Source organism: Hippoglossus stenolepis, chromosome 2 (genome assembly GCF_022539355.2).
Source record: "Hippoglossus stenolepis isolate QCI-W04-F060 chromosome 2, HSTE1.2, whole genome shotgun sequence".
Lineage (NCBI taxonomy): Eukaryota > Metazoa > Chordata > Actinopteri > Pleuronectiformes > Pleuronectidae > Hippoglossus > Hippoglossus stenolepis.
This window is the reverse complement of record NC_061484.1, coordinates 13,555,940-13,580,909: the sequence shown is the minus strand read 5'-3', so window position 1 is coordinate 13,580,909 and position 24,970 is coordinate 13,555,940. Positions and strand designations below refer to the sequence as shown.

Genomic DNA, 24,970 nt, shown 5'->3' with positions numbered 1-24,970 from the left:
GCGTTTGTCTTTCCCACAACAATTATAGTTATAGTGTGATATCTCATCATGCATTCTCATCTTTGACTGCATTAAATATAAAGAGCATCTTCAGCAAATAAATAATTAGCTCTATAAATTAAAATAAAAAAATTCTTGTAATATCATTTGAACCCACAGTCACTGTGTCCAAATACAGGGGCTTCTGAGGCGACATGAGACGGTCTGATCTACGTAGGATTTTCTATTTGCGTCACCAGCGTGTTCTGCCCTTTCTCTTGCATCACTTTGAGTGGCTGCACTTACTCCACCGGCCGCAACGCTAGCTTGAATTACCTTCATCACCTGCACACAATGAATCATGGGATAGATTGGCTCACCCGTTGGATTAAAGGAGCTTTGGAAAAGGGACAGCCTGGTCTGTGTAACACAATCGTTCTACAAATTCCTCCTCTGAGGGAGCCGGGGCCTGAATTGAATTTGAATCAAAACAATGTGTTACCTATTAAGTAGCATGATTGCAAGGCGTGTAAAGTGGCCACGTGTAAAAACAGATTGAAAAGTGCTGAACAATTAGATCCTACATTTGAACCTTGTATTGATGTAGTTTACTGAACCAGTTGCAGGCAGGTGAACCAGAAACTTAAGTATCAGACATTGTACTTTTTTTCTGAGCTCTAAAGCAGAGAGCCTGCTGGTGTTTGAGTCGCTCCCTCCTGACTGTTTTCAGCTCCTGCTCTTCTTCCTGTCTGTCTTGGTTTACAGTGTCTCTCTCTTTCTCACAATCACGTCTCATTCCTGCAGTTTTTCCAACTTTCCTTGTCACTTCTCCACTAAATTCCTTTCCTCTCTTTTAAATTTGGCATCTGTCGTGCGTTGAAAGCGCTGAAGCTTCTCTCTTCCCGCGTCTCTACTCTCTGTTTATTTTGAGCTTGTGCCTAATAAAGATGACTTTCATTACTTTTTGCTTTCTAAGTTTCAAAGTTATTCTTTGAAGAACACGATGAAGACATTTTCTCTGTGATTAAACCTGGTGAATTGTTTGTATTCATACCTCTGCTTCTCTGGTTCTCTGTTCAGGTTGGAGGTGCAGTGCGATGTGGTCGACTCGGAGATCAACCACATCCTTCCCGCCTTCTCCGTGATGCGGAAGGAGTGTGGCCTCCAGCGGGATCCCCTCCTCTTCAGCTGTGCAGGTCACTCCCCCAAATACAGACGACTTTGCCCCTGCAGAGACTTCCGCCATGGGCAGGTGGCGCTGTGCAGAGACTGTTTATAATGACAGGGCATGTGAGGGGCAGACATAAGAATCAGACAGATAGGCGGGGCAAAGGACACTGCGAGGCAGCCTCAGCCAGAGCAGGTGAGACACGTGAGCTGATGGTGCAGTGACGCAGCCTCCCCACTGAAACTGTAGGAGGATGAGGAACGGGCATGCAATGTTTTACAGTCGGCCTGGATAGGTGCCGGTTTGATTGTAGTTGTTAAAGCAGTTGTTCTACTGTAACAGGCTGGAGACGTATAGAAGCGAGGCTTCTTAGAACAGGGTAGCATGATACCAGGTGTCAGTACATGAGGGAAGTTTACTTCACTGAAGAGTAAAGGCTGGGTTACATCTCTCCAAGCCAACCAACGTTTACAACAACCTTCCGACTACAGAATAACAGTTCCTACAAGATGTGAGACACAACTTTTCATTTTCTGAACTGAAATAAGGGGTTTAAGTTGGAAAATGTACAACTTACATGACTGCAGAGAAACTCGGTATCAGTACCGCAGTTTCAAATCCATGACAGAGTCCTCAAATATCGCAACTCGGAGAAGGCAACCTCGGGTCAATATCCAATCTCCTCTCGGCACTTGGACAAAGGATGATGGACAGCTGGTTATCTCCCTGACTCTTCCCTCCCTCCTCCAGTGACGGATGGAGTCATTTATCTGACTGAACCGCAAGACTGAGGCAACGTTGGTCAATGCAATCATCTCTGGTCACAAAAACAGAGAGACGCAGGACAGAGGACAAAGATAAAGGCTACAAGATTATTTTTCAATAAATAAGCCTTCAGAGCTCTCAGAGGGATTTTTAAAGAGTCCTGCCAGGCTTCATGTTGGAAAACAAAAATCATAAAATAAAAAAATCTGAACAGATGACAAGTGTTGAGGTGGGTTTTATGTTGTATCTGCTCTGCACTGTGTTCTTTCTGAACTTGTTTTCAGTTGGAAAGTTTCTCCTCCTCCTGCACCAGCCCCCCCTCTTTCAATCACATTTCTATTAATTTAACCTGAGTGCAGGAGGCAACGTGTGATCTTTTTCACATCAAGTTGTCAGCCAGCACAGGTCAAAGCTGTCGATTAGAAAGTGACAGAGAGAGGAGGAAGAAATCAGATTTTGGAAACTGAACGTCCCAGTATTTTGCTGATAGTGAACAATGTACTTTTTCATTCCGACAGAAGAAAAGTTCACGTCCGTGTTCTCGAGGTCGTCTACACAGGAAATCAGTGAAGCTGGAAAGTTCCACTCAGAGAAACGGTCACCACCACACATTAACATAGTAACTGTTGGAATAATGCAATAATGTGAACATTTTTACTTATTTAGCTGCTGTATTTTTGAAGCATTTTTTTCATTGCAAGTCATTTGCATGGGAGTTGAGGTTTTAAATATCATTTAGTATTATTTTATTGGTTTGACATGGTAAATCTTTGAGTTTAAAGTTATAATCCTTGGCAGGAATCCAGATTACCATGGTAACAGCAGTTTAAGTCTCGTTGAGTAGCGTTTGTCTAAAATAATAGAAATATCAGTTTGCTGTGCAGCCAAACATATTTACAATGTTTAATAATTGACCTTTATTCATTAGGTCATGAAAAACCATGTGATCTGATTTCCTGCTGCACATCGTGAGTAGTTTTGCACACATCAGCTTAGCATCTCCATCTTGTTCCATTGCTCCATGTAATGGAACTGATCTGCTGTCAAAACTGCAGAAGTTCTGTACACCTGTTTTTAAGAATGGCACTTCCTGTTACTGCTTCACAATAAAAGCTACTTTCTGTTTTACCCTTTGAATGCTTTAACAGTGAAGTGGCAGTGAGTTGTTGCTCATATCAGCTGATGCCGTCAGTGAGATCAAATTTGAAACAGTTTCATGCACAAGTGGTTTCCTGTGAAATCGGTGATGTGTTGATATAGGCAATGTGAATTCAGCTTCTACATCATATTTTCACACTGGCCTCAGAACTCAAGCCTCTCTGATACATTCAGTGGGTCTGTGGTGACCAGACGTCCTGGTTTGACCGGGTCAGTGTCAAGATGTGGCTCCATGAGCAGATGTCCCAAATCTCTGTCCTGCTTTTCATGAAAACAGGTGGTATTGTTATTAATATGTACTCTTCGTGTGTGTGTGTGTGTGTGTGTGTGTGTGTGTGTGTGTGTGTGTGTGTGTGTGTGTGTGTGTGTGTGTGTGTGTGTGTGTGTGTGTGTGTGTGTGTGTGTGTGTGTGTGTGTGTGACACAGCTGCTCTTGGGATGAATCCCAGCGACTATAAAGCAGAATTCAATGAATAATAAATCACAAGTGTGAATGCCAAAGTAGATTCATCAAATCCTCATTGACCTGCTCGAGCATAGGGAGAAAAATGTCACCCCCATTCATCAGCTCACTGCGATCGCAATTTAACACCAGAGGCAACTCCAACTGCGATGAGCACTTTCATCTCCACAATTCATCCGGAAATATTTACAATGATAATAAAAAGGTTCTTAGTACTCGTACAGAAAATCAGTCCTTCCTCTGCTACATCAGCCGGCTGCAGCTAATGGAAAGGTTGCACTATGATGATCATTCATATGAATTAAAAGTCATTACATGGATTTATACCTAGTGAAATATGTTTTGAGTAAAACACACAGCCTGCGATTATGGATATTAGTTAAAAGGTCAACATTTAGCTGCACTTAGAGTTAGATGAGAAAATTGTTGCCACTCTCACATTAGTATGTTCAACAAGAAGCTGGAGCCACTTCTGCAGAAAGACTGAAAAACAGGAGGAAACAACAAAGACGGGTCAGATAATCGTTTATAAATCAGCCCTTTTCTCGTATGTTCATTAATTAACTCATATCTCAATCTTATCTTTTACAAAAATACCATTGCTTCCTTAATGAACAAAGGTAAGAGTGGTGTCAATCTTCTCATCTAAATCTCATGCAAATACACACACATATATATATATTTCCCCTAAATGTCAAAATGTTCCTCTCAGGTTAGGGAAAGACTGGCATTGGTTAAACTAAAATATCAACACCAGCTTTCAGTACAATACAGGAATTCGGACACAGGCGTACAGTGAAGATATGAAACACTTGCTATGCTGTCGCCCTAACCTTCACACCTTTGTGTCTCACTACACTGCATGAACCTCACTCTTTCCTGTTTGGCAATGAATATAAATAACTGATGCAAATGAGCCTAAACACGGACATAACTCATGGGAGACAAGGTTCATACTCGTGGTTTGGTATAATATCCAGTTATATTGTGGAAGAACGCACGTGACACTGAAGCACCGAAGCTTTTTGTCCTTCTCCTGGAGTTTGATCTGCTCTCAGGGTGACTTTCAAACTTAATGCACACAGCTACCTGGAAGCCAGATGGGGAATTTTTTTCCTACAGCTGCATTTTTTTGTAGGACTCCCATCAAAATATCTTTTGACATGCCTCTGAAGGACAAAGTGTGAGAGTGTGTGTGGGTGTGTGTGAGGGAAGATATAGCACAGCTTGAATCTAAGTAGTTGTCAGAATACCTTCAGGCTACGATCCCAGCTGAATTCTTTCTTTTTCCAGTTTCCACAATTCATTTTGACTGAATGCTCCGTCCCAACAGAATACCATGATCCAAACACAAAATCAAAGCCAAAGAAACAATGAATGCACAAACAACATGTCATATCTGGATGTAAATATCTGCCTCTGTTCTCTGCCTTTGATTTTTATTTTTTTTTACAGTGGAGTTAGGAGTTCGTGAGCTTGTTCAGGCTCAAGCTGCACTGCATGAATCCCGTGGCATGCCCCTCGCTCCACAATCCTCTATCATACACACTCTCCCCGAGATGACGGTCTATTTCATCTGCAAAGATTTCCCATCTCTCCCTTTGCTTGTCAATGCATCTGCCCTGCGTCAGTGTTGCTGCCCATTGATTCAGCCCCTCCGCCACCCCAGCATCCACCTGTAAGCTCCGAAAGGGAGGGGTTAAAGATATTTAGGCCCAATCCCATTTCACCCCTTAGCCCTTCCCCTTTGTTTTGCACGTTCATGTGTAGGGGTAGGCTGTCCCAATACCCAGAATGCCTTACGAATCCCCGGCAAGCTGGGAGAGAGACCCACAGATGTATTATTTTCTCCATTAATAAGGATTTAAAAATTACGATAATTGTAATATCTTAGTTTAATATTATTTCAATGTTGAATGATCACTTATTTCACAACAACCTTAAAATAAAAGATTGCGACCGCGCTAGCATGATAGTCCCGTATTTTCACATAATTTCATATCGCATTTAAGATCTCAACAATGTTATTACAATGACATCCCTGGCAAAACTGTCTCGTCTGTGTACACGACGGCTTCTGACGAAGTGTCGGGTTTTCGCAACGACTACTGATGATGTAACGGAGAGATTGTGATATTGTGAAAGCCCACGTCACTGCCTTTTGACCAGCTCACTTCTGCTCAAATAACTGTCATTACCAACTGCACACTGTCAAAGTAACTCAAAATGAATCACATGAAGACAGAAATATCCGGGGGTGAATAATTTCTCAGTGCCTTCGCTGCTTCTGATAACTCACTGACAGCTGCAGGAGCTCGGAAGTTGCGACAGTTCACAGATTCTTTTCCTAGAACACAACTCAACCACAGAAACAGAAGGACAGGGAGACCAAAACCTATTCTGTGTATGTAGCATGTGTGCTGACGATTCAGGTCGCGTGACATATGTTAACTTGTCCGGGAGGGTCCGGATTTCACTTGGAGGTAATTACGGGTACCGGGTTGTGTCCAGAATGAGTTTTCCGTCAGCGGGCAGGTGCAGATTTGCAAAACATGTCATGTGCAGGACTCTACTTCCTATTATATCTACATGTACATACTGTAGTTAACATTTCAATGGTGGGTGGTCTGACTGAAAAACTGTTTTTTGCAACTACACCAAGGAGAATAATTATTGTGCCATCAAGACTTCAGATCCTTAAAGAATATCCAGCCGCAGCCTGCATCAGTTTTATCATCATTCTCAGCTACGTATGAAAACTGGTAAGAAGTATTTTCAGTGAATCCACATTGCACAGAGAATAGCTGATCACTTGGCTGATGTCCAATCAAGCCTCCTTCACTGAAATCTGCCTTGTGTTTAAAGAACGTTCATGTGTGACACAGACTCTCACTAAACAGTTACTCTGATGCTGCTTCTTGTTCCCCAGAAAACAAACACAACAGAAACCTGAATATATTTAGTCACATTACACTGTTGTTGTTGATGTTTGAAGATATAACCTTGGAACTGGACGGACGATTTATTATTAACTGATTGAGAAAGTCACCATCAGATTAATCAACAGTGTCAACATTTGTTAGTAGTTGTTCTTGGAGAGATTAAGAGGTTCACAATCAAAATAATGACAAAAGTCCTACTTTGATGACGTCGTGAAGCAGCGTGGGATCATCGGAGTTGTTGTCTTCACCATCATTGCCGATGAAAACCTACCTGGAGCGACTAGGGTGCAAATCATGTTCACGGATGAGGTATCATATAAATGTTTTATTCATGTTCCTTAGCAAACAGCAATGAATACTCGTGATGCATTCAAGGAAAAACTGGCTGACTGTGTTTTTCCTTCCATGTGTCGTTTCCCCTCAGAGGTTATGGTAGACGTGAGCAAATCCACGGGTAAAGAAGATATGATGTAATTAAAAGGTGACCAAAATGAAACGTCCTGTTACCCTGAATACAATTAGGGATTTGTCTGCTTTTGAACTTTGTTGGAGACATTTTTGATAAGAGAAGTAATATATGTCCAGTTGTTTTTAGACAGTTTAATGAAGAACTGTTGCATATTATATCTTTAAAACCTTAAAATATAGAGTGAAAAAAATAAATATTCAAGTAAAATACAAGCATCTCAAGGTATCTGAGGTCCAGAGTTAAATAATGAAATGTACCTGTGTGGGTATTCTGTCTTCCTGTCTTCACATGCATGTCTCAGTCTTATTTGAGTTGGTGTGTGTGTGTTGAGTGTTTCCAGACTGCGTGGGCAACTGTATTTACAGAGCAGCATTAATGAGCTTATTATCAGACTGACATGGGCTGTCGGCTATTAAAGGAATTGAATTAGAACCACATCCAAGCACATTATTTATGGTGTTTAAATAATAATTAATCAGCACAGGAACAGATTGATGTACACAGCTCAATACCGACTCAGCCAAAGTTCTTAGAATTGTGCAGAGCAACTGACAGACACTTGAGTTCTCACAAACAGCCCCTCCCGAAGAGAATGTCTTATAGACTTATATCACAGACATATCTCTGAGCAACGCGTCTGTCCTATAAAAATTCAATACGTGCGATCACACACATTCTCATTCACTTTCCATCCAAATCCAGATTAAAATTTCTCACCAGTGTTGCCAGATGTACAATAAGTATCGTATGTGTATGATAATTTGCTCTCTGTATGATGTATGATCAATAACGCCAAAATGTCCATGTTGTACGATAAGTTGTGACACTTTGTATAATCAGTTGTAATCTGGATGGTAAAATATGGATCACATCTTCTCAACCCAGCTTTGAAACGTCTGCACTGAGCGTCCCATCCCATCTCTGGTCGCATATGATAGCTTTCCTCAAAACACAAACAACAACACTGTTTCCCCCCCCTTCCTCTCCCTCCCTCTTGTTTCTTCGTGTTTTGTGTGTTGTTTCTTTGATGGTTCTCAGGAGTCCAATTCACCTGCCAAACATTTGGCACAAGAGTCTTACTGACACACACTTTGTTTGTTTGTGTGTGTACACTGTCGCAGCTACAGTATGTGTGGCCCTAATTACCACTTCCCTTGTGTTTTTTGTTTATTTTGTACCCCAGCACACACAGCGCTGTCCCCGTTCAGCCTTGGATTATACAAGAGTGCACGTGTTTGCATGTGCGTTTGTGTGCGTTTTCATTTCTATTATTGTGTGTGCGCTGCTGCGTCGAAGTCCGTAAGTAAATGAAAGCTGTTTTCATGAACGTGTGTGATTGTGAATGCAGGCTTGCCTCCGGATATGAGGACAAACACTCATCTCTTTGTAGCGCATTCTCATGTTTCCTGGCACTTCTCTTTAATGAAGCTGATGTTCTTTTGAAGTGAAGGAGGAGGAGGAGGAGGAGGAGGAGGAGGAAGAAGATGCTTCCAGTGCCTTTAGTCATGTGGTCAAATCCCCGCTGGGCTTTTTCGCATCAAGGTGGAGTGGGCCTGTTTCCTGTTCGCCTTCAGATGTGCTGCTATATCTCAGCCTCTCCCTCTGGAACGAATTCTCCCCCGCTGTGCCAACACTGTAGATTAGCAGGGTTCAGACTTGGGAGAATATAGTGATCAAGCAGCAGCGTGAATCTTTATACAGGTGTATACAGCGTGCAGTCATGATGACAGTTGAGAACAATAGGGAGCTCGAGATGTGTATTGTGTCTGAATGAATCACTGTTGTTTCCCTCCGAATAATCAGCCGGAGCTGTGATTCACCGTGGTTCTGCTGTAAAATACCTCCAGACCAACCAGAGTGGGAGACGAAGAGAAAACAAACGGAAATGGAAGAGTGGAAAGAAGGAGGGAGAGAAGAAAGATGAAATAATAAAAGGTGGAGGATGTGATGAGGTACAACCGCAATTAGAGGGGGAGAGATGGATAGCTGGAAAAAGGAGGAAATGAAATCGAAAGGAGAGGAGAAGTAAGCGAAGATGTGAGGAGACAGAAAGAGGGAAGAAGAAGAAGAAGAAGGGGAGATTGGAGCCACGAGAGGTCGACAGCATCCTCGTCAATAATGCATAGCTAACTGGCTGTCTTCGACTGAGAATTGACGGGAGCCTGAATAAATACAGTTTTGCGTAAATAAAAGGGGACGCGCAAACATTTAAACAGCAGCAAATCAATGACACATTCCCCAGATGGAAAAAAATCCACCTCCCATCCTCCCCTCTCTCTCTTTCTTTCTCTCCCTCAGTTTCAAATACGACAGAGGCTCACAGGGCAGTGTAACAATAAGCTGCATGCATTTCTTCCATCTTTGTTCTCATGTCCAGGTTCCCCACAGCCACCCTCTGCTCCTCTCTGACCACCTCACCTGCAGCACGCCTCTCGTTTCTGCACCTTCCTTTCATCATCCCTCCATCTCTGCATCCCAGCATCCGTCCTCCTTCCCTCCTACCTCTTTCAAAGCTGGAGTAAAGGTGAGACAGGCTAAAACTGATAAGGATCCCCTCAGGGAGCTGCAGTAATGAGGTGGAGAACTGTGTGTGAGAGAGAGTGTGTGTGGTGTTTCAGCAGCGGTTGTCATGGCACAGTCAAGCTGCTTTCAGACGTGCACTGAAGTCTGGATGTTTTTCAGAGACTTTTTAAGAGGGGCTGAATGTGAGAACGCAAATGCACATGTCAGTTGAGCCAGACATTTTCCAGAACTTTCACTGCCAGAGCCCTGAGAAAATGTCTGAGTGAGCCCATGTGAGAAACGAACTGCTGAAGGTTCCTGACATTCGACAGACGCCAAATAAGAAGAATGCAGATATCTCCGGATTAAAGAGAGTTTTTGCTCATTGTCTACATTTTCTTTTAAAGCCACAAGGTTCAGATTTAGAAATGTTTCATAATAATAATAATAATAATAATAACTTGAATTTATGTAGCGCCTTTCAAGAGTTCCAAGAATTTTAGAAAAGCCATAAAGAAATTGAGTATAAATATCTAGCTGGCATATAAATACTATTACAACACAATTAAAATGATTAAATTTACATGTGTTGTAAAAACTGGCTGCATATTGAGTCACCATCAGATCCATACTATTGGTGGACTACACCAAATGTAAGCGCAGCAGACCATACCACTTAAAATGTTTTGAAAACTGAGTTACGGTAGATTTATCCTTTTTTTGTGTCACTATGAATAAAACATAATCAACCACTTCATCAGTACAAATAAAGCCAAACTAAACTTGTCTTTGTAGAAACAATTTCTGTAGCTAATGGCACTAATGCATCACTGCAGCAGTTTGTCACAGCACAGTCTGAGGGAGCTAAAGATGTAAGTTCAATTCAGTCACCACTTGGATTTAGGAAGAATCATTTGTTCATAGTGTCTTTCCTCCGATGTTTCAAGAATGAAATGATTCGTTTCACAGATAAAAAAGACAGAGAGAGTGGACGACGCTGGAAGATGGTGGAGGTGTGAATGGTTGTTAGGGAGGCTGGCCCTGGGTTTCCCTCTGCCCAGTGAGGGTGCTCAGCAGGCGGGCTGAGGAGATGAAGAGGCCCCTTTGGGAAAGGATGGGAGTGAGAGCTTCTCATCCAGCGCCTCCTCTCCGACGTGTGAATCAACCTCGAGCACCCATCACTTCACACGTTGACCAGACCACATAAAAAAGAGGGAAACAAACAAGCGAGACAGCGAGCAGGTGATGGAGGGAGACACACACAGACAGAAGGGAAGTGATGAAGTGGAAAGCTGTAAGTTGAAGTGTTCACAGAGGACAACGAAACATTTCCCAGTCAACAAAGACCATATGTTCTGTTGTACTGATCAAACTTTAGCCTGCAGTGCTGAATATAAGCCGGTGTTTTATGTCAGCATCTCACCCACTTCACCTGCAGGCCTCACACACCACATGGATCATCCTGTTTTATCTCAGGTTTGTGGGCTCACTGGGACTCTAAATAAATGTACCAATATGTCACACAAGCGCATGGATAGGTTTACTTTGCACTGACGAAATTTGCATTTGCACCTTGTTTTTTATCCCCTTAATGACTACTAGTGTAAATCGTCTATATGTGTGATTCTTAATACCCTAAAACAATATGTTAAACAGAAGAAAACAACACTTTAGATATTGCAAATAGGCGATTGTTTCAGTTAATCCTGCTTTTCTTTTGGCTGTTACAGTCTTGAGTTTGTCCCTTTTGCTTTTCCGCTGCCTTAATGTTTCCGTCAATACAAATTAAAGGTCTTGAAAACCTATGCTACACTAAATCTACACAATTAATTTTAACTGTTTTAATGTGGCAGTAGACAACTTTTCCCTCTAGAGTTTTAAAGTGGTATTAATGTCGACACTGCCGTTGGAAAAAGCCACTTCCCTCTTCGTTTTATCAACTCTTTAGTCATTACAATATAATATAATATATCACCTCTGCTCATTTAAGAAATGTCACCACCACGTGTTCTTTGTTTGGATTATCAAATGAACAATGCTTGTTTCTAGCTGCTAGCACAGAAAGATAGACGACATGACTGCTCCCCAGAAGTGAAGCCAAAGCGTCTCATTTGCCCCCTGGTGACTGGCTGCAGTATATGTCATAAATCCTGCCTCCCCCATGTTAGTGGATGGGACATGGACCAAAATAGAGTAAAGTCTATCAAATTAACTTTTCTAAAAAACATTCTGTCATTTATTAGTTCTTACACTGATGTTTTGAGGGCTCGTGTTTCTGTTAAGTTTGATTCTATAAAAACAGGGCGTAATGGTACGATCGACAAATGAGACTGACTTGGTCGAGCACGTGTATCAGTGGAAGTTCGACACCGTGGCTCCATCCCCCGATCCCTACTGAGAAGACTCTGGCTCCAATTGCGTAAGATGGCAACATTTGTATTTGGTATATTGCAGAGTCATTTCTGGATAGTTGGAGGTAGTAGGAACGCATCATCCATCTTTATATACAGTCTATGGCTGCTAATGGTAGTTTTAGCAACATGGCCCAATTACTGTTCACATTAAAAAAAACATAAGAATCCCAATTTGAACTAGAAACCATGTTGTCAGTGCTATGATAAAGGCAGAATAAAACACTTGATTGTATAAATAATTAGGAAGGTTTTCATACTAATTCATCTTTGCCAACTTAATGTTGTGATCTCAAAAAGTGTGGACTACAGAAGTTCATAAAGTTTTTACCATCCCTGTATGAATCTGTAGTGGGCCTCTCTGTGTGCCTGTTGATTGGGGTCCACATGACAGTGTGCTGTGTTCATGTTCCAGGACTGGACTCACTTTGCTGATCTGAAAACTCGTCCACTCTGAGCCAGCCCCAGCAATTTCTGACCCAGTCCAACCAATTCTCTGCATCAATGATGAATGTTCATCTGAGATAGATTCTTGTTTTACCTTGTTTTACCTATCACTTGCCATCTTCACCTTTTTTTGTCTGAACTGAACACAGGGCTTGATTGGTCCAGTTCTTCCACCATCTGCCATTTCCACGACCTGGTAAAAGAAAAGCTTTGCTTCCTGTTTTGGTTTGTGCAGGGACAGACACACTATTTAATGCCATATGTCATATGCGAGAATTGCATTGTGCTGTCAAAATTTACTTTGGGACGACGTATTAAAACAAAAGATCTTGTGCATTGCCACTCCCCTCCTAGACTGACTTTCACAAACCCTTTTACAGCTGAAGTTTTGACTCTTCACTAAAGAAAAAGCACAGATTTTACTAAAAGCTTTAACAATGTCTAAGTCATGGTAGAGTGAGAGTGTGTCAGCATGCACAATTACAGGACCCTGGAAATTAAGCAGCTAAATTAAATTCAGCCAACATTAAATGTGCTGTGGGTTAATTACATCTTTATCATTCTTGTTTGTGCGTTGAGTTTTCAACCAGACCAAGTGAAAATGTTTTAACAGAACGTTGTATATTCATCTTATTTCACCTTTAAAGCTGCTACACACCAACAAGTGTTTTCACTGCATCTGCCTGATTCGATCTCTTCTCAGGACTGTATGAATTCTTGATTGACACCTCCCTGACTGATATATATTCTTAATTTCTATTGATAAATGTTGTCTGATGGTTTGTGATGATAATTGCAAACTAAGGCCTAACATCTACTCTCACTGTGCGTCCTATACAGCTAAATACACTCACCATAAAGATTGAGGATAGTAGTTGGCATATTCACTTTTACTGGGGGCAGTTGTGAAACTGTGAAAACAGTACTGAGAGTGGTTACAAAAACAAGATGGGTTAGGGGTTAACCTAACCCTAGGGTTGGAGGTTTACCCTAACCTAACCCTACATCAAAACGTAAAAAACTAGGTGGGGAAAAAACTATCCTCTGACATTTAAGTCTGAATTGGCGATGACAGGAATTCGAAACTGATGATATTTCCCACCTGGTAAAACAAGCCACAGACATGTTAAGAAGCAATTGGCAGAATGGCTACAAATGCACCACCACTGTTAATGAAATAAAAATCTAATATATTGATAACACAGAAACTGAGTCAATTAGGACTTTTTATTTAGTTTCATGTGGAAACAAACTACCTTGAATATGTAACTGAACCAAAAGAAGCTGATTTAGTAAAATACCACCACTGTTATGATCAACTGTTAGTAGACATAATGAAAAACCTTCATAGCAACAGCTTTCATATGAGATACTTTGGAGTTCATCACACCGCTGCTCTGTATACGGGGGGTTTTGAAAAGCTTAACCTTTCGCTGCTTTCAGAGGCAGATAAGACGACTATTGGAAGGGAAGGAAATCATAAATGAAATTCAATTTATATGGAGTGGAAAAGCTGTTGGCCCCGAGTTCATTAAAAAGCTCTGTTTTAAATACGCACCTACATTCAATAGATAAAGGTTTTCTTCCCTGTTCCTTACTGTTAAATATTAAGACTAATCCCCTGAAAAGTCCAGTTCTATTAAACCGTCGCCTTAACAAATGTAGGCAGCAGAATTCACTCTAAACTATCAAACTTGAGGGTCACCTGCTGCTTTTAATTAGACCAGATCATCCATGTTTTATTAAAAACAGACTCTCTAACCAACATGAGGTTATTTCTCAACATTATCCAGCAAACAAGCACATTATTATCTCACACCATCATGGACAGGTTTGGCTTCAAGTAGGTCTTTAATATATTAGCCAGAGCCAGGTCAGCCACATGGGTAGGGGGTCATAAAAATCAAAATTCAAGATTAACTTTGATAAACCAATGGCAATGTTCTCATGGATTACCTTAGCTCCAAATATACACATTTATTGAGACTACATTTCCACACAGTACATAAGTGCATTGATATCAATCTTACCAGATGGACAGGTTTGCCAATTTCATGTATGGTGTAATGATTTGAATAAATATTTGTATGTTACCCCCCACTTCCCTGGGACTTCCCACCTGGTAACATTTATACAGTATTTTGTTGCTGATATGGAGAAGGAAGGTGATCGGAGACTTGTTTAATGTGTGATACACAGTAGCCTACTTTACAGTATTCACTGACAGATAAAGGATCAGATCTTGGGAACATTTCTAACCTCAGTGTATTTGTTAAGTGAGCTTTTGTGTCTAAAAATGACTATTAGATGGAAGATGATGGTGACATAATCCCAAGGCTCATTTATGCTACATAGAGATATGTCTGTTTAAAACTATATAGCCATCACTCCACACGAGTCCTTTGTGCTGGCATGGTTGCTAAGCAATACATCCACCAGAGACAAGGGTTTCTGACAACAGCCAATATTGTGGCGGTGGAGGAGGTTGTGATCATTTACCTTGTGTGCCGTCCCAGCTCGGGCACAGTAGCCTCTGATTATACCTTCAGATTCTGTCAGAATGTGTCTCCTCAGAAGGTTCCATCTGTTTTCTTCTACACATCTAACATTGAGGATTAAATGAGCCTATAGATGTTTCTAGAGCAGCAAGAAACAATGTTGGGCTAATCTCTATGAATCACATAGGAAGACATGACAGGAACGTTTACAAGATCAGTTTTTTACAGTTATGAAATTTCCATTTCAGAACACGAGACAAAAAAAACTTAGTATTTTTCCATTTCTTTTCAAACTCGGGGCAGAGTTTGTTAGACATTCATCTTCTCAATGAAATTCTATGTGCAAGCTCCACAACTCTGAGTGCTGACCTCTCGTTAACAAAACACTGCAGCAAGACGTGTGTACTGCTCAAAAAATAGACATGGGTGTGTGTGTGTGTGTGTGTGTGTGTGTGTGTGTGTGTGTTATTCCCACATGGACTCTGGGGACTCTTCTAGAACAGAAAGGAGCTTTGATCAGCCCAAGGCGAAATGGAAAGAGAAACAGTGGATTACAGATACAGTCTCACTGGAGAAATATCCACACAAGACACTTCCTGAAGCTCGCCATGATCTACCAGAGAGAAAAGGCTTTGAATGCTTCTCTGTCTCTGACTTTCTCATAATGTGCACGTCCCCTTACACACACTGTAAATTCATCATACAAGCACCGTCATGTAAACCTCAGGAGGAGTGTGATGGACTTTCAACATCGTGGTGACGGGATGGGCCACAAATAGCCGAGCTATACATCTCGACATGACAGTACAGATGGATATGAGGAGATCGCTTGGAGGCAACAAACTGTCAATGGGGACACAAAGCCAATATGAATGATAGCCAAATATATTTACTCACTGTAGAGCATTATAGTCCCTAGGACATTTACTATAAGTATATACTGGAGAATAATAACAGGTTTTTTCAAAGGGTAGCACTGAAATTAACCCTATAATTGGGGAACTCTTGCTTTAGTTTGTTATGTGAAACCTTACAAGTAAAAGATATAATATTAAAAACATTTTTTTAATAATATTTTAAGTAAAAAAATGAGTCAGTCACACATTTTTCATTTGTTTCTGGTCTTTTGCACAAGGCTCTAATGCAAAAATGCAATTGTCAGTGCACTGTAACATATTCAGAGAACACTAAATATAAATATTTATGAGGGACAACTCGTGAAAACAAGATCTTTAACACACTTGTAAATACAGTCACACTACACTGACAGTTTATTAATTACACACCACCTTCTTACCAACTGACCCCATTTGTATCAGTGAGGGTTGGCTACACAACACAAACACCTCACTGTATTATTAGAAACTACATCCTCTCAAACGATACTGAAACTATTCCAATAAAAACTGAACATTAGAAGCTTCATGAAGACGGATTTTACTGTTGTATTAGACTCCATTAGTTTTTACTAACTAACTGTCAGCTGAGTGCATATAGATGTGCTATAGAAACACACTAAATACTCCAGAAAGGCATAGAAATGTACATGTGTGATGAGAATGGAATTGCAGGTATAGTCAGCTACAAACAACAGAAGGTGATACTGATAAAAGTATAATGAAGTGTGATTTGAGCCTCTGTGTTGTGGCACAATTCTCCACCATGTGTGTGTTGTGCCAATGAACACACAGTACAGTTATATTTTATTGTTGATGTTGATCACAGGCTGCTTCAATGAAGAAATGTTAATTCCCAGCAACCAGCTGCTGTCCTGCTTTGAACCGAGGCAGAGGAACTACATAACTATATACTGTACGAATAAGTAGCCTGAGGCTTTGATACATAAACAAGCTAATCACTCGTGTTATTATCACCAAGACTTTCACTCATGTTTATATCAATTATAGTGATTCTGAGCCTGGAGCGTGTGTGTGGCAGGGTCACCTCAACAGAATGGGAAATGTCATCTTTGAATAGAGTAAATTAACTGTAGTGATTTGCCCAGAGCCAGCGTTTAGACCCCAGGAAGCAGGAACTCAAATCTATAAAAAGTGACCTTGAAATCAACAGTGCCAAGGTTGCAGTGAGTTTTTAATGAGACACAAACACTGGCCGTGGTTATGAGAATAGAGAATGTGTTTATTAATCATTGTCACTGTGTAGCAAAGCCTTGGGTAGACACACAGGAGGATATCATTTAGAAAGGTCATAATAAATGAATAAAAGCACATTTAGTCTGTCATAGCATGCAGCCATCTTGCTCTGTCAGTGCTATGACGACTATAAACTGAAACAGGCCAACAGCTTGTCATATGTAAATGATCCATGACTCCTAACATTATACAGCTTCCATGAGGACATCGAAGCCCTGCAATGGGGAAACTAAAACAATGTGGGATGTCGTATGGAGAGTTGTTTCCTTTCCTCCTCCTTTTCTTCACTCTTTCTTCTCTCGGTGCACGTGATGGGCGTGATTACATGGACGAGGAGAAGCTGGAGAGTCTCTCTCTGCCATCTGAGTGTCAGCAGCCTGTGTCATCATGGCACAGTGTTTATTGTTTGTGTACTTTTTGTGGGGGGTCTGGTAGTCCTCATTTCGTTTTTTATTTTATTTATTTATGCTTAGGTAGATGGGGGGGTATCTGAATCGGACTGCGTTGTTGGTCCAGACCTCCACACATTTGTTTAGTCTTTGTTTCGTTAATAAACTTTGCTTTAACTGTGACTCTAGCGTGTAAAAATTAGTGGTCATGGTTAGGTCAGTACAAAGAGTGATCTTTAATTTTTCTTTATTTTAAGTTTATTTTTCATTTTTTTCTGACAAAAAGCCAGACTGCATCAAAAGAAGTTTGAAAAAAGACATAACGCTACTGTTACATTACTGCAACATTACATCAAATGTATCATATAATAAAACTTAATACTAAGAAAAGATTCACTTGTTTTCACAAATGGAAAAACAAACTGCTCCTGATCCTCTCAGTGAATAGATACATATGTTTCACTTAGCTCTCAGGGCTTTCGTGACCTTGTCAAGCAATGGAGTGATTAAATAAACAATGGTTTGTTCAGCACATTAAGATTAACCATGGTAAACGAAGCAAAAAAGAAGATATGAGAACATTTATATTTCAAGTGTCCCTCTCATAACCCTTCAGTCATCCTTCTCGTGAACCATAAAAAAAACAGCAGCTTGTTCCCAGTATGAAATATGTTCAGTTTTTACACGGTGCACGTTAGATGCAGAGTTTCATGCTTGACAAGCCTGTGAGATGGTTTATTTTCCCTCTTCTTATTTTCCCTCCTCCAGGTGTTAGTCTGAACCCTGACAGTGCAACAAATGATTTTACCTGAAAGCAGATTCACTCCATGTGAAGGAATTTTCCATCAATTTTCCTCAGCCTTATTTCGGCAGTTTTTCCACGCAGGTCTCTCACATGTCACTCTCTGTAAACCATTGTTCACTGTTTGTCTCAAGCGTAGCCGTGAAGACACAGCTTCCCGATCCCTGTTGGCAGTTGCCATAGCAACCAAGGTCATAGAAGAGACCCTCAGAAATAGAAGAAACAAAGAGTGAAGGTCGATAGATTACATAAGACTTCTATACGTCTGTGGTTCAGCGCAAGGGATTAGATATGTATATGTTTCACACATGTAGGACTGTGATGTGGTTCCATCTTGTCGGGACATGAAGTATAACGTAAAAAATCCTCTACCAAGATGTAAAAAAGAATTAGGTGGTATTACACAATGTTAAAGCAACACTATGCAACTTTCTTAACTTCAAATAGCGGCTGCTTTCATGCTGTCCTGGCTCTATGTAACCTTGGTGAGCGGTTACGATCTCCTGTGACAGGAAACTGACTGAAAGTGGCGACTTAAATTTGTCAGAATCAGGACCAGCAAGGTGATGATCATTTAAAAAGACTTACATTCATTAAAAACCAGCATTTATCTCCAACATTCAGTGAGGAAACTTTTAAAATATCAAGAATTCGACGCAGACTTTGTTGCACTTGTTACAGCGGCAGCTCTTCTGGGGTAATATCAATGATTTGTGTTTCAGTCAGAGCTCCACATTGATAGGCTTTGTTTTATCCCCGGACATGGAGCCCAACAGAATTAATCACCACGTGTGGCTGCAGAGGGCGCTGTTGCTTAGTAAAAGTTACATAGTGTTGCTTTAACTTACGCTGCTCATCTCGCCTCGATCGATCAAGCTTCAATAAATTATTCTGCTTCAGACATCTGTGTCTGCTGAAACTTCTTCAGCCCACAAGGTTTCCATCACACTACAGTCCCACCAGCAGCGTATTTACTGGTGGCTCCCATAACAAGTCTCTATGGTCTAGGAAGAAGCATTAATATATGTGTGGACTGTGGCAGGCACAGATTGGATTATTGTTTAACAATGACAGTGAAAACTCAGGGTGTGGCTGCTGCATATCTCATCACCGACTATGTACACGGTGACTTTCTGACTCTATCCTCTGTGGAGACACTCGTGCTGACAGCCGCTCTGGTGACTTGGATGAAAGTTTTAATAAGATTCCGAATAGAAAACTTCTTTCACCTGCAGTGACTGTCACAGAGAGTGTGAGAGAACTGTACTCCGATCTACAATATTTCCCCTCCAGGTGTTATCAAGCATCTCAGAGTGAAGGGACGTCACAGGGGAGTTTGCTAACAGCCGCCTGACCTGCAGGTTCACATCCTCTGCATCAGCATTCTTTACTTCAACCTCTGGCAGCAAACAATCCAACTTCACTGTCTGTGCAGCGTCTTTTCCTCAGGAAGTTTTTGTGGGTGTGGAGGCCTTTGCTTTAAGGTGACGGGAGCAGGATCTGTGAGGGCGGGGGAAGCTCCGTCCTGTGACACTTCCCCATATCTCGCTTGTATCTCTGTCTCTCTACTGCTGCAGATAATCCCTCATTCCTTTTAAAATCCCTCCTCAAAGTTTCAGTTGACGACCTCTGGGCTCTGCAGGCTTTGGTCACAGTGCTGATTTGGGATTAACGATATCAAACGGTGACAGAGAAGGTCATGTTTCCATTTCCAGGCAGATGCTCCGAATTAACCCCGTGCTTTGTAGCGGGCTCTCGACAAGCAGACAAAGCCCCCGTCTGAAAGAATGGCTTTGACATTGTCAACGCCGACTCACCATGTTGGAGAAAAGGCCATTCACTGTCAGATTCCTGCCCTGGATGGTATGTACAGGTTCTGTTCAGACCCATGAAAGCTGACACATTCCACAGAGGGCACAGTGACAGCCTGATGAGCATAAACAGACATGTCATTCAACTCCAGTCAGTTTTCTCAAGAACAACATTCATGTGGTGCAGTTTTGCAAGAAAAGACCCACTTGTGATTGACAGCCGCCTGCCTGACAGACGTTAATGAGGGTATAAAAAGCCCATTTTTCTATCTGCTTGTTAAAGGTTCAAAATAATTATTGAAATATTGAACAATAGAGTCAAATTAGCATCACAGTAATTTACTGTTTCTTTATTTTAGTTTTTTGGTAAAAAAAAAAAGAAGAAAAAGGAAAATCTTATTTATACAAAATAAATTTGTGACATTGATATGGTACAAGATTTAGAGTAAAGCCAAATTCTGTTTGCAGAGTTTGGCTTTTGTTGAGACAATATTGGGATACCATTCCTCCCTGAGAGTCAAAGCCAACCACCCGAGACAATTGATTCTCTGTCACATTATCCTTCACATTCACTACGCTCCGCTCCCGGGCCTCCGCTGTCTCTGGAGGTTCCCAGGACGGAGACGAGAAATGATCAGAAGCCTGCAGAGCTGATGCCACACAAGAAACATCGAACTGCCGCTTCCCTTCACACCCACCTAGCTGATCTGCTCGGAGCGCTGGCTGTAATCCCAATGAGTATTTTCTCTCTGCCTGCCGAACATCTCTGACTGACAACACAGTCTTTGACATGCATGGCCCTGTCTCCTTGTTGTCTCATTTGCCTGAGGACTTTCATTCCCTCTGGACATGTACACAGACAAAATCTCACTTCTTTAAGTTCATCTTTTTTCATTTGGTGCTGCACTCTGAATATATATTTTACAATGTTTTTATTTTATAACATTTCCCTATCTTGGTTGACTTGATAACTTCTCCTGCAGAAGTTTCCTTATTTAAACAGGAACTGAATGTTGATTTCTTCCTTAGCTGCAGATGAGTCTTGATCATTTTGTCTGTCAATCAAAATTGTAGCTGCAGTTTGGTTTCTTATTTAAAGCTTTGCATATTATATGATTTCATTACTGAAATTGAATTGGCTTTGCTCAGATTCCAGTGGTGTCACAGAGGAAAAGATTTGGGACAGAGACGCAGAGAGATAAGAAAGTGATGTCATATAATTAAGAGTCTATTTGGCACTTAGACCCCTTGTGATGTCATCAAGGTTTAAAGGAGGCGACACTGGTGGTGGTCGATGGGATCTACAGAATGTTGAGGATCTGAATGAGATGAGTGGACACTGGTTATGGAGACTGGGAGTGATCGGGTAGGAGACGGGTTGCTGGTTCAAATCCCAGTTCAGGGTCTTTCTGTGTAAATGAAAGAAAGCTTGGGATTAGGTTGATTGATGATTTTAGTTTCATTTCTGGATAGTGGGGATATGTCGTTCATCTTTAGTCTCTGATTCTCATTTAAAGATACAGGGACAGTTGTTTTCTAACGTATCTGCTGCCACTAAACACACCAATGATGGATGATGGATTTATTTCCACACATTTTTCTTCTTTTTGCAACAACCTTCCTCTACTTTCCCCTGTAGTGTAGATGGGCAATTTTAAGTCAGTCATTATCAGCAGGAGGCGTTGAGCTGTTAAGCCAGTACTCACAATGACTATAGCAGCCATCACTGTCCCAGCTTTATGAATCAATTAGGATGAGGTAGAAGTCATAGGTGGGAGAGATCAAATGTAATGCTTGAACAAAAATAAACAGCATGAGATAACTGTAATACAAGAATACAATTGTTAATCTCAAAGTACGCCAGTATAATATACTGTATCATGTTTCGAGTAAGTCCAGGCAAGGGATGGAGCTAATAAATAATTCAACGTGTCTGGCAGATGATTTTCTCTGAGCGGCACAGGAATCAGACTGTCATCTGTCTTGAGAGTTGGCTACAGAGTACTGGTCTCCTGTATCTGCTTGGTTACTCCCAGTAAGGTGAGATTATTGGTGACCAGCAATTTACTCCTAAAGGTTTTACTGCTCAAACATCTGTGGAAACAGAAGAATCATTGAGATCCAGGTAATCATGTGGCCCTTCAGTGAAGCTCCCTGTGGAACAGCAGCACAGTGCAGCTAACAGCTATGATACAGGCGGAGCCACGTAAGCAGGGTAGCATTTTTGCTGTCCTTGTGTGTGTGTGTGTGTGTGTTTGTGTGTGCAATAACTCAACAGCACAAATCAACGGATTTTCACCAAACTCAGTGGGAACATCATTTTGAAGGGGTTTCTACAGATGATTAACTTGTGGAGCTGATCAAAGGTCAATATCAGCTAAATTATTATCCGAAAATAATCATTTTCCAGGACATCTCTGCAAATAATATGGCTAAAGTGACAATCTAAATATTGGTCACAACATTATCCCACATCATATGATACCATAAGATAAGTAACATCATGAAGAAGTTACAATGACGTCAGAAAATGACGTCATGCATAGTTTTCTAGGTATCTGCATTCTATAGGACTGTAGACACAATCAGTCATCTGTGATAATATGGTTGGAATGATGTCATCAAGACATCACTTTGAATCATATCATGTAGTAATGCAACAAAAACATTAGAAGATAATCTTTATCCAAACAAAACAACTGACAGATTTTGGCACACACGATGTTATCAATGCATGATTTGATCACACAAAACTTCATATGAAGTTCCTTGACCAATGGCAGCCATTATTCAAAAGATTTGACACTTATGTTGGGATGTTGTTGTGTTTGCAATTGTTTGTGGAAAAAGTGGAATCACTTTGTTCAGTTACTGTGCAGGTGTCTTGGAAATGAAGAAATGTCAGCTGAAATATTTAAAGCTCCACTTTTAAGGAGTTTTTATATGAATAAATGGTCAAATGACTACATTTAATATGAAAGTGGTTTCTTGGGGCGATAAGCCCACAGAGAGTTATTATTATTTAGCACCTTTTCATTGAATCAATGTTTAATTCAATAACATGAATCAACTCTCTCTCTCCAGCCAAATTAAGCAAAGAGCTTCCATTATCATAATCCTAAGGAAGAAAATGTAACATATGTGAACAAATACTGAGTTGGATTAGAAAATGGGACGTATGTGCCTATTTGCATTTAATGGACTTTCGATGATTCTAGATGTGTTGTGACGTGTTTTGATTTTGTACAAATTACAACAGTGTTTACTTTCCATAAGTATAAGAGACATACTGTCTCCTGTATTCATCAGAGGATCATAGTGTTAATATCCATTCAAAGTCTATTTTTAACTTAATAATAAACTGTAAACCACAGCTTGAATATCATCCTTATAAAGTAAAACTGTATGACAGCCACAAAGGGATCATGAAGGGTTTAAATAGTGAGGGTTACACACTGTACCTCTCCCACTATAAACCATCCTCTCTAATCTCCTACATTACTACACTACAATTTATACAATGGTTCAATAGCATAACAATAACTGAGGAAAACCAACAAAAACAAGGGTTTTCTTCCGTGTGACTCCATTGCAGATCAAGGATTTGTCCTGGTACCATCCCTCAGCTGTTGGTGATGATGCTCCTGTGTCTGAAAGCTGCCAGTGCTCCTCTGGTGCTCAGTGTCTCAGGCTGGAATAACAATGTCACAGTGGGACAGATATTAAAGTTTAACAGGAATAATAAAAGATAGGTGAAGGATTCAGGAAATCACTGCTGCAAGATTTTCATCAGCACAACGGGTCGAGGTGTGTGATGGAAAATGATATCTTGTTTTTGTGTAGATTGAAGAACTATTTTCATTCAGTTCTGTGTCCCCTGCTCGTGTTTTGATTGATGTAGTCATAAATGCATTTGGAATTATTGATCTATAGTTAATTTCTGCATTCTGTATTATCAAACACTGATCACAGAAATGCTGTAACGACATATAACACTTGAAAGCAATATAAAATATAGGAAAATATAATGATGTAAAAGACATAGAGGCACAGATTCCCTGGTGACTGTAAAGTCTCAGCGTGACACTGATTAGCTCACATTGTTAAGCAAGAGAGCAGATGATGAAACCAGAGCAGAGACCCAACTGAAGCATTAAGATATAACACATCACCTTTCAAAAGAAATCTCACCGTATGACTTCAGAAGCGCTCTCGCTCGCTCACAGGTAGATCTGTCCTCCTCTAGAGATCCACAGCGTCTTGCTATTTAATGAATCTCATCACCTGGTTCACGGTGTGGATGTGACTGATCGAACCCAGCAACCCAAATCAACCTCCTGCAGAGTATCATCAACATTTTAACATTTCATGTCGAGTACAACAGAACAAAACCTTCCTAAAGGCCATGGGAACATTGCTCCAATCATGTCATCCCTCCACGGTCACATACACACACACACACACACACACACACACACACACACACACACACACACACACACACACACACACACACACACACACACACACACACACACACACACACAAAGGATGTGGCCCCCTGCTGTTTCATCAGACCATGAGCTGTGGGCTTCGTAGTGGTTACACTCACCTCCTGTGATGAGACCTTTCAGTGCAGGAGGAGAGCGACAGATCTGTCCGCATTTTGAGCAGCGAGTTAATCACAGATGTTACAAAGGATGAATGTCCACTCAGAGCAGTCACACTGATGTAGATGAAACCTGCTGCTGACTGAGCGAGGAGGAGTAGGGGAAGAGCAAACAAGTTGTGTGTGTGTGTGTGTGTGTGTGTGTGTGTGTGTGTGTGTGTGTGTGTGTGTGTGTGTGTGTGTGTGTGTGTGTGTGTGTGTGTGTGTGTGTGTGTGTGTGTGTTGTGAGGTTGTGTAATGCTGTCTATGTACCAGTGGATACACAATGATATATTTACAGGAGATACGGAAATAGTTCTGCAACTTCTTTTTCCTCTGACACACACACAAACACACACATTTTCA

At 40.9% G+C, this 24,970-nt stretch overlaps 1 protein-coding gene and 1 long non-coding RNA gene across 4 annotated transcripts in view; one reads left to right on the top strand and one right to left on the bottom strand.

Annotated features, from left to right (window-relative positions):
- The window catches only part of LOC118100950 (alpha-1,6-mannosylglycoprotein 6-beta-N-acetylglucosaminyltransferase B), a 113,042-nt gene extending 110,914 nt beyond the window's left edge, over positions 1-2,128 (top strand). For all 3 annotated transcript variants that reach the window (XM_035146512.2, XM_035146504.2, XM_035146522.2), the window contains one exon: positions 1,060-2,128. In XM_035146512.2, coding sequence (XP_035002403.1) covers positions 1,060-1,258 — 199 coding nt within the window. In that variant the 3' untranslated portion in view covers positions 1,259-2,128. The remainder of the gene's footprint in view (positions 1-1,059) is intronic.
- Positions 2,129-22,622: 20,494 nt separating this feature from the next.
- LOC118124358 lies at positions 22,623-24,692 on the bottom strand. Its single transcript, XR_004698723.2, has 3 exons — positions 24,569-24,692; positions 24,148-24,293; positions 22,623-23,647 (listed from the first exon to the last, which is right to left on the bottom strand). It is a non-coding gene; the product is annotated as an uncharacterized LOC118124358 (long non-coding RNA).
- Between the last annotated feature and the right edge of the window lie 278 nt (positions 24,693-24,970).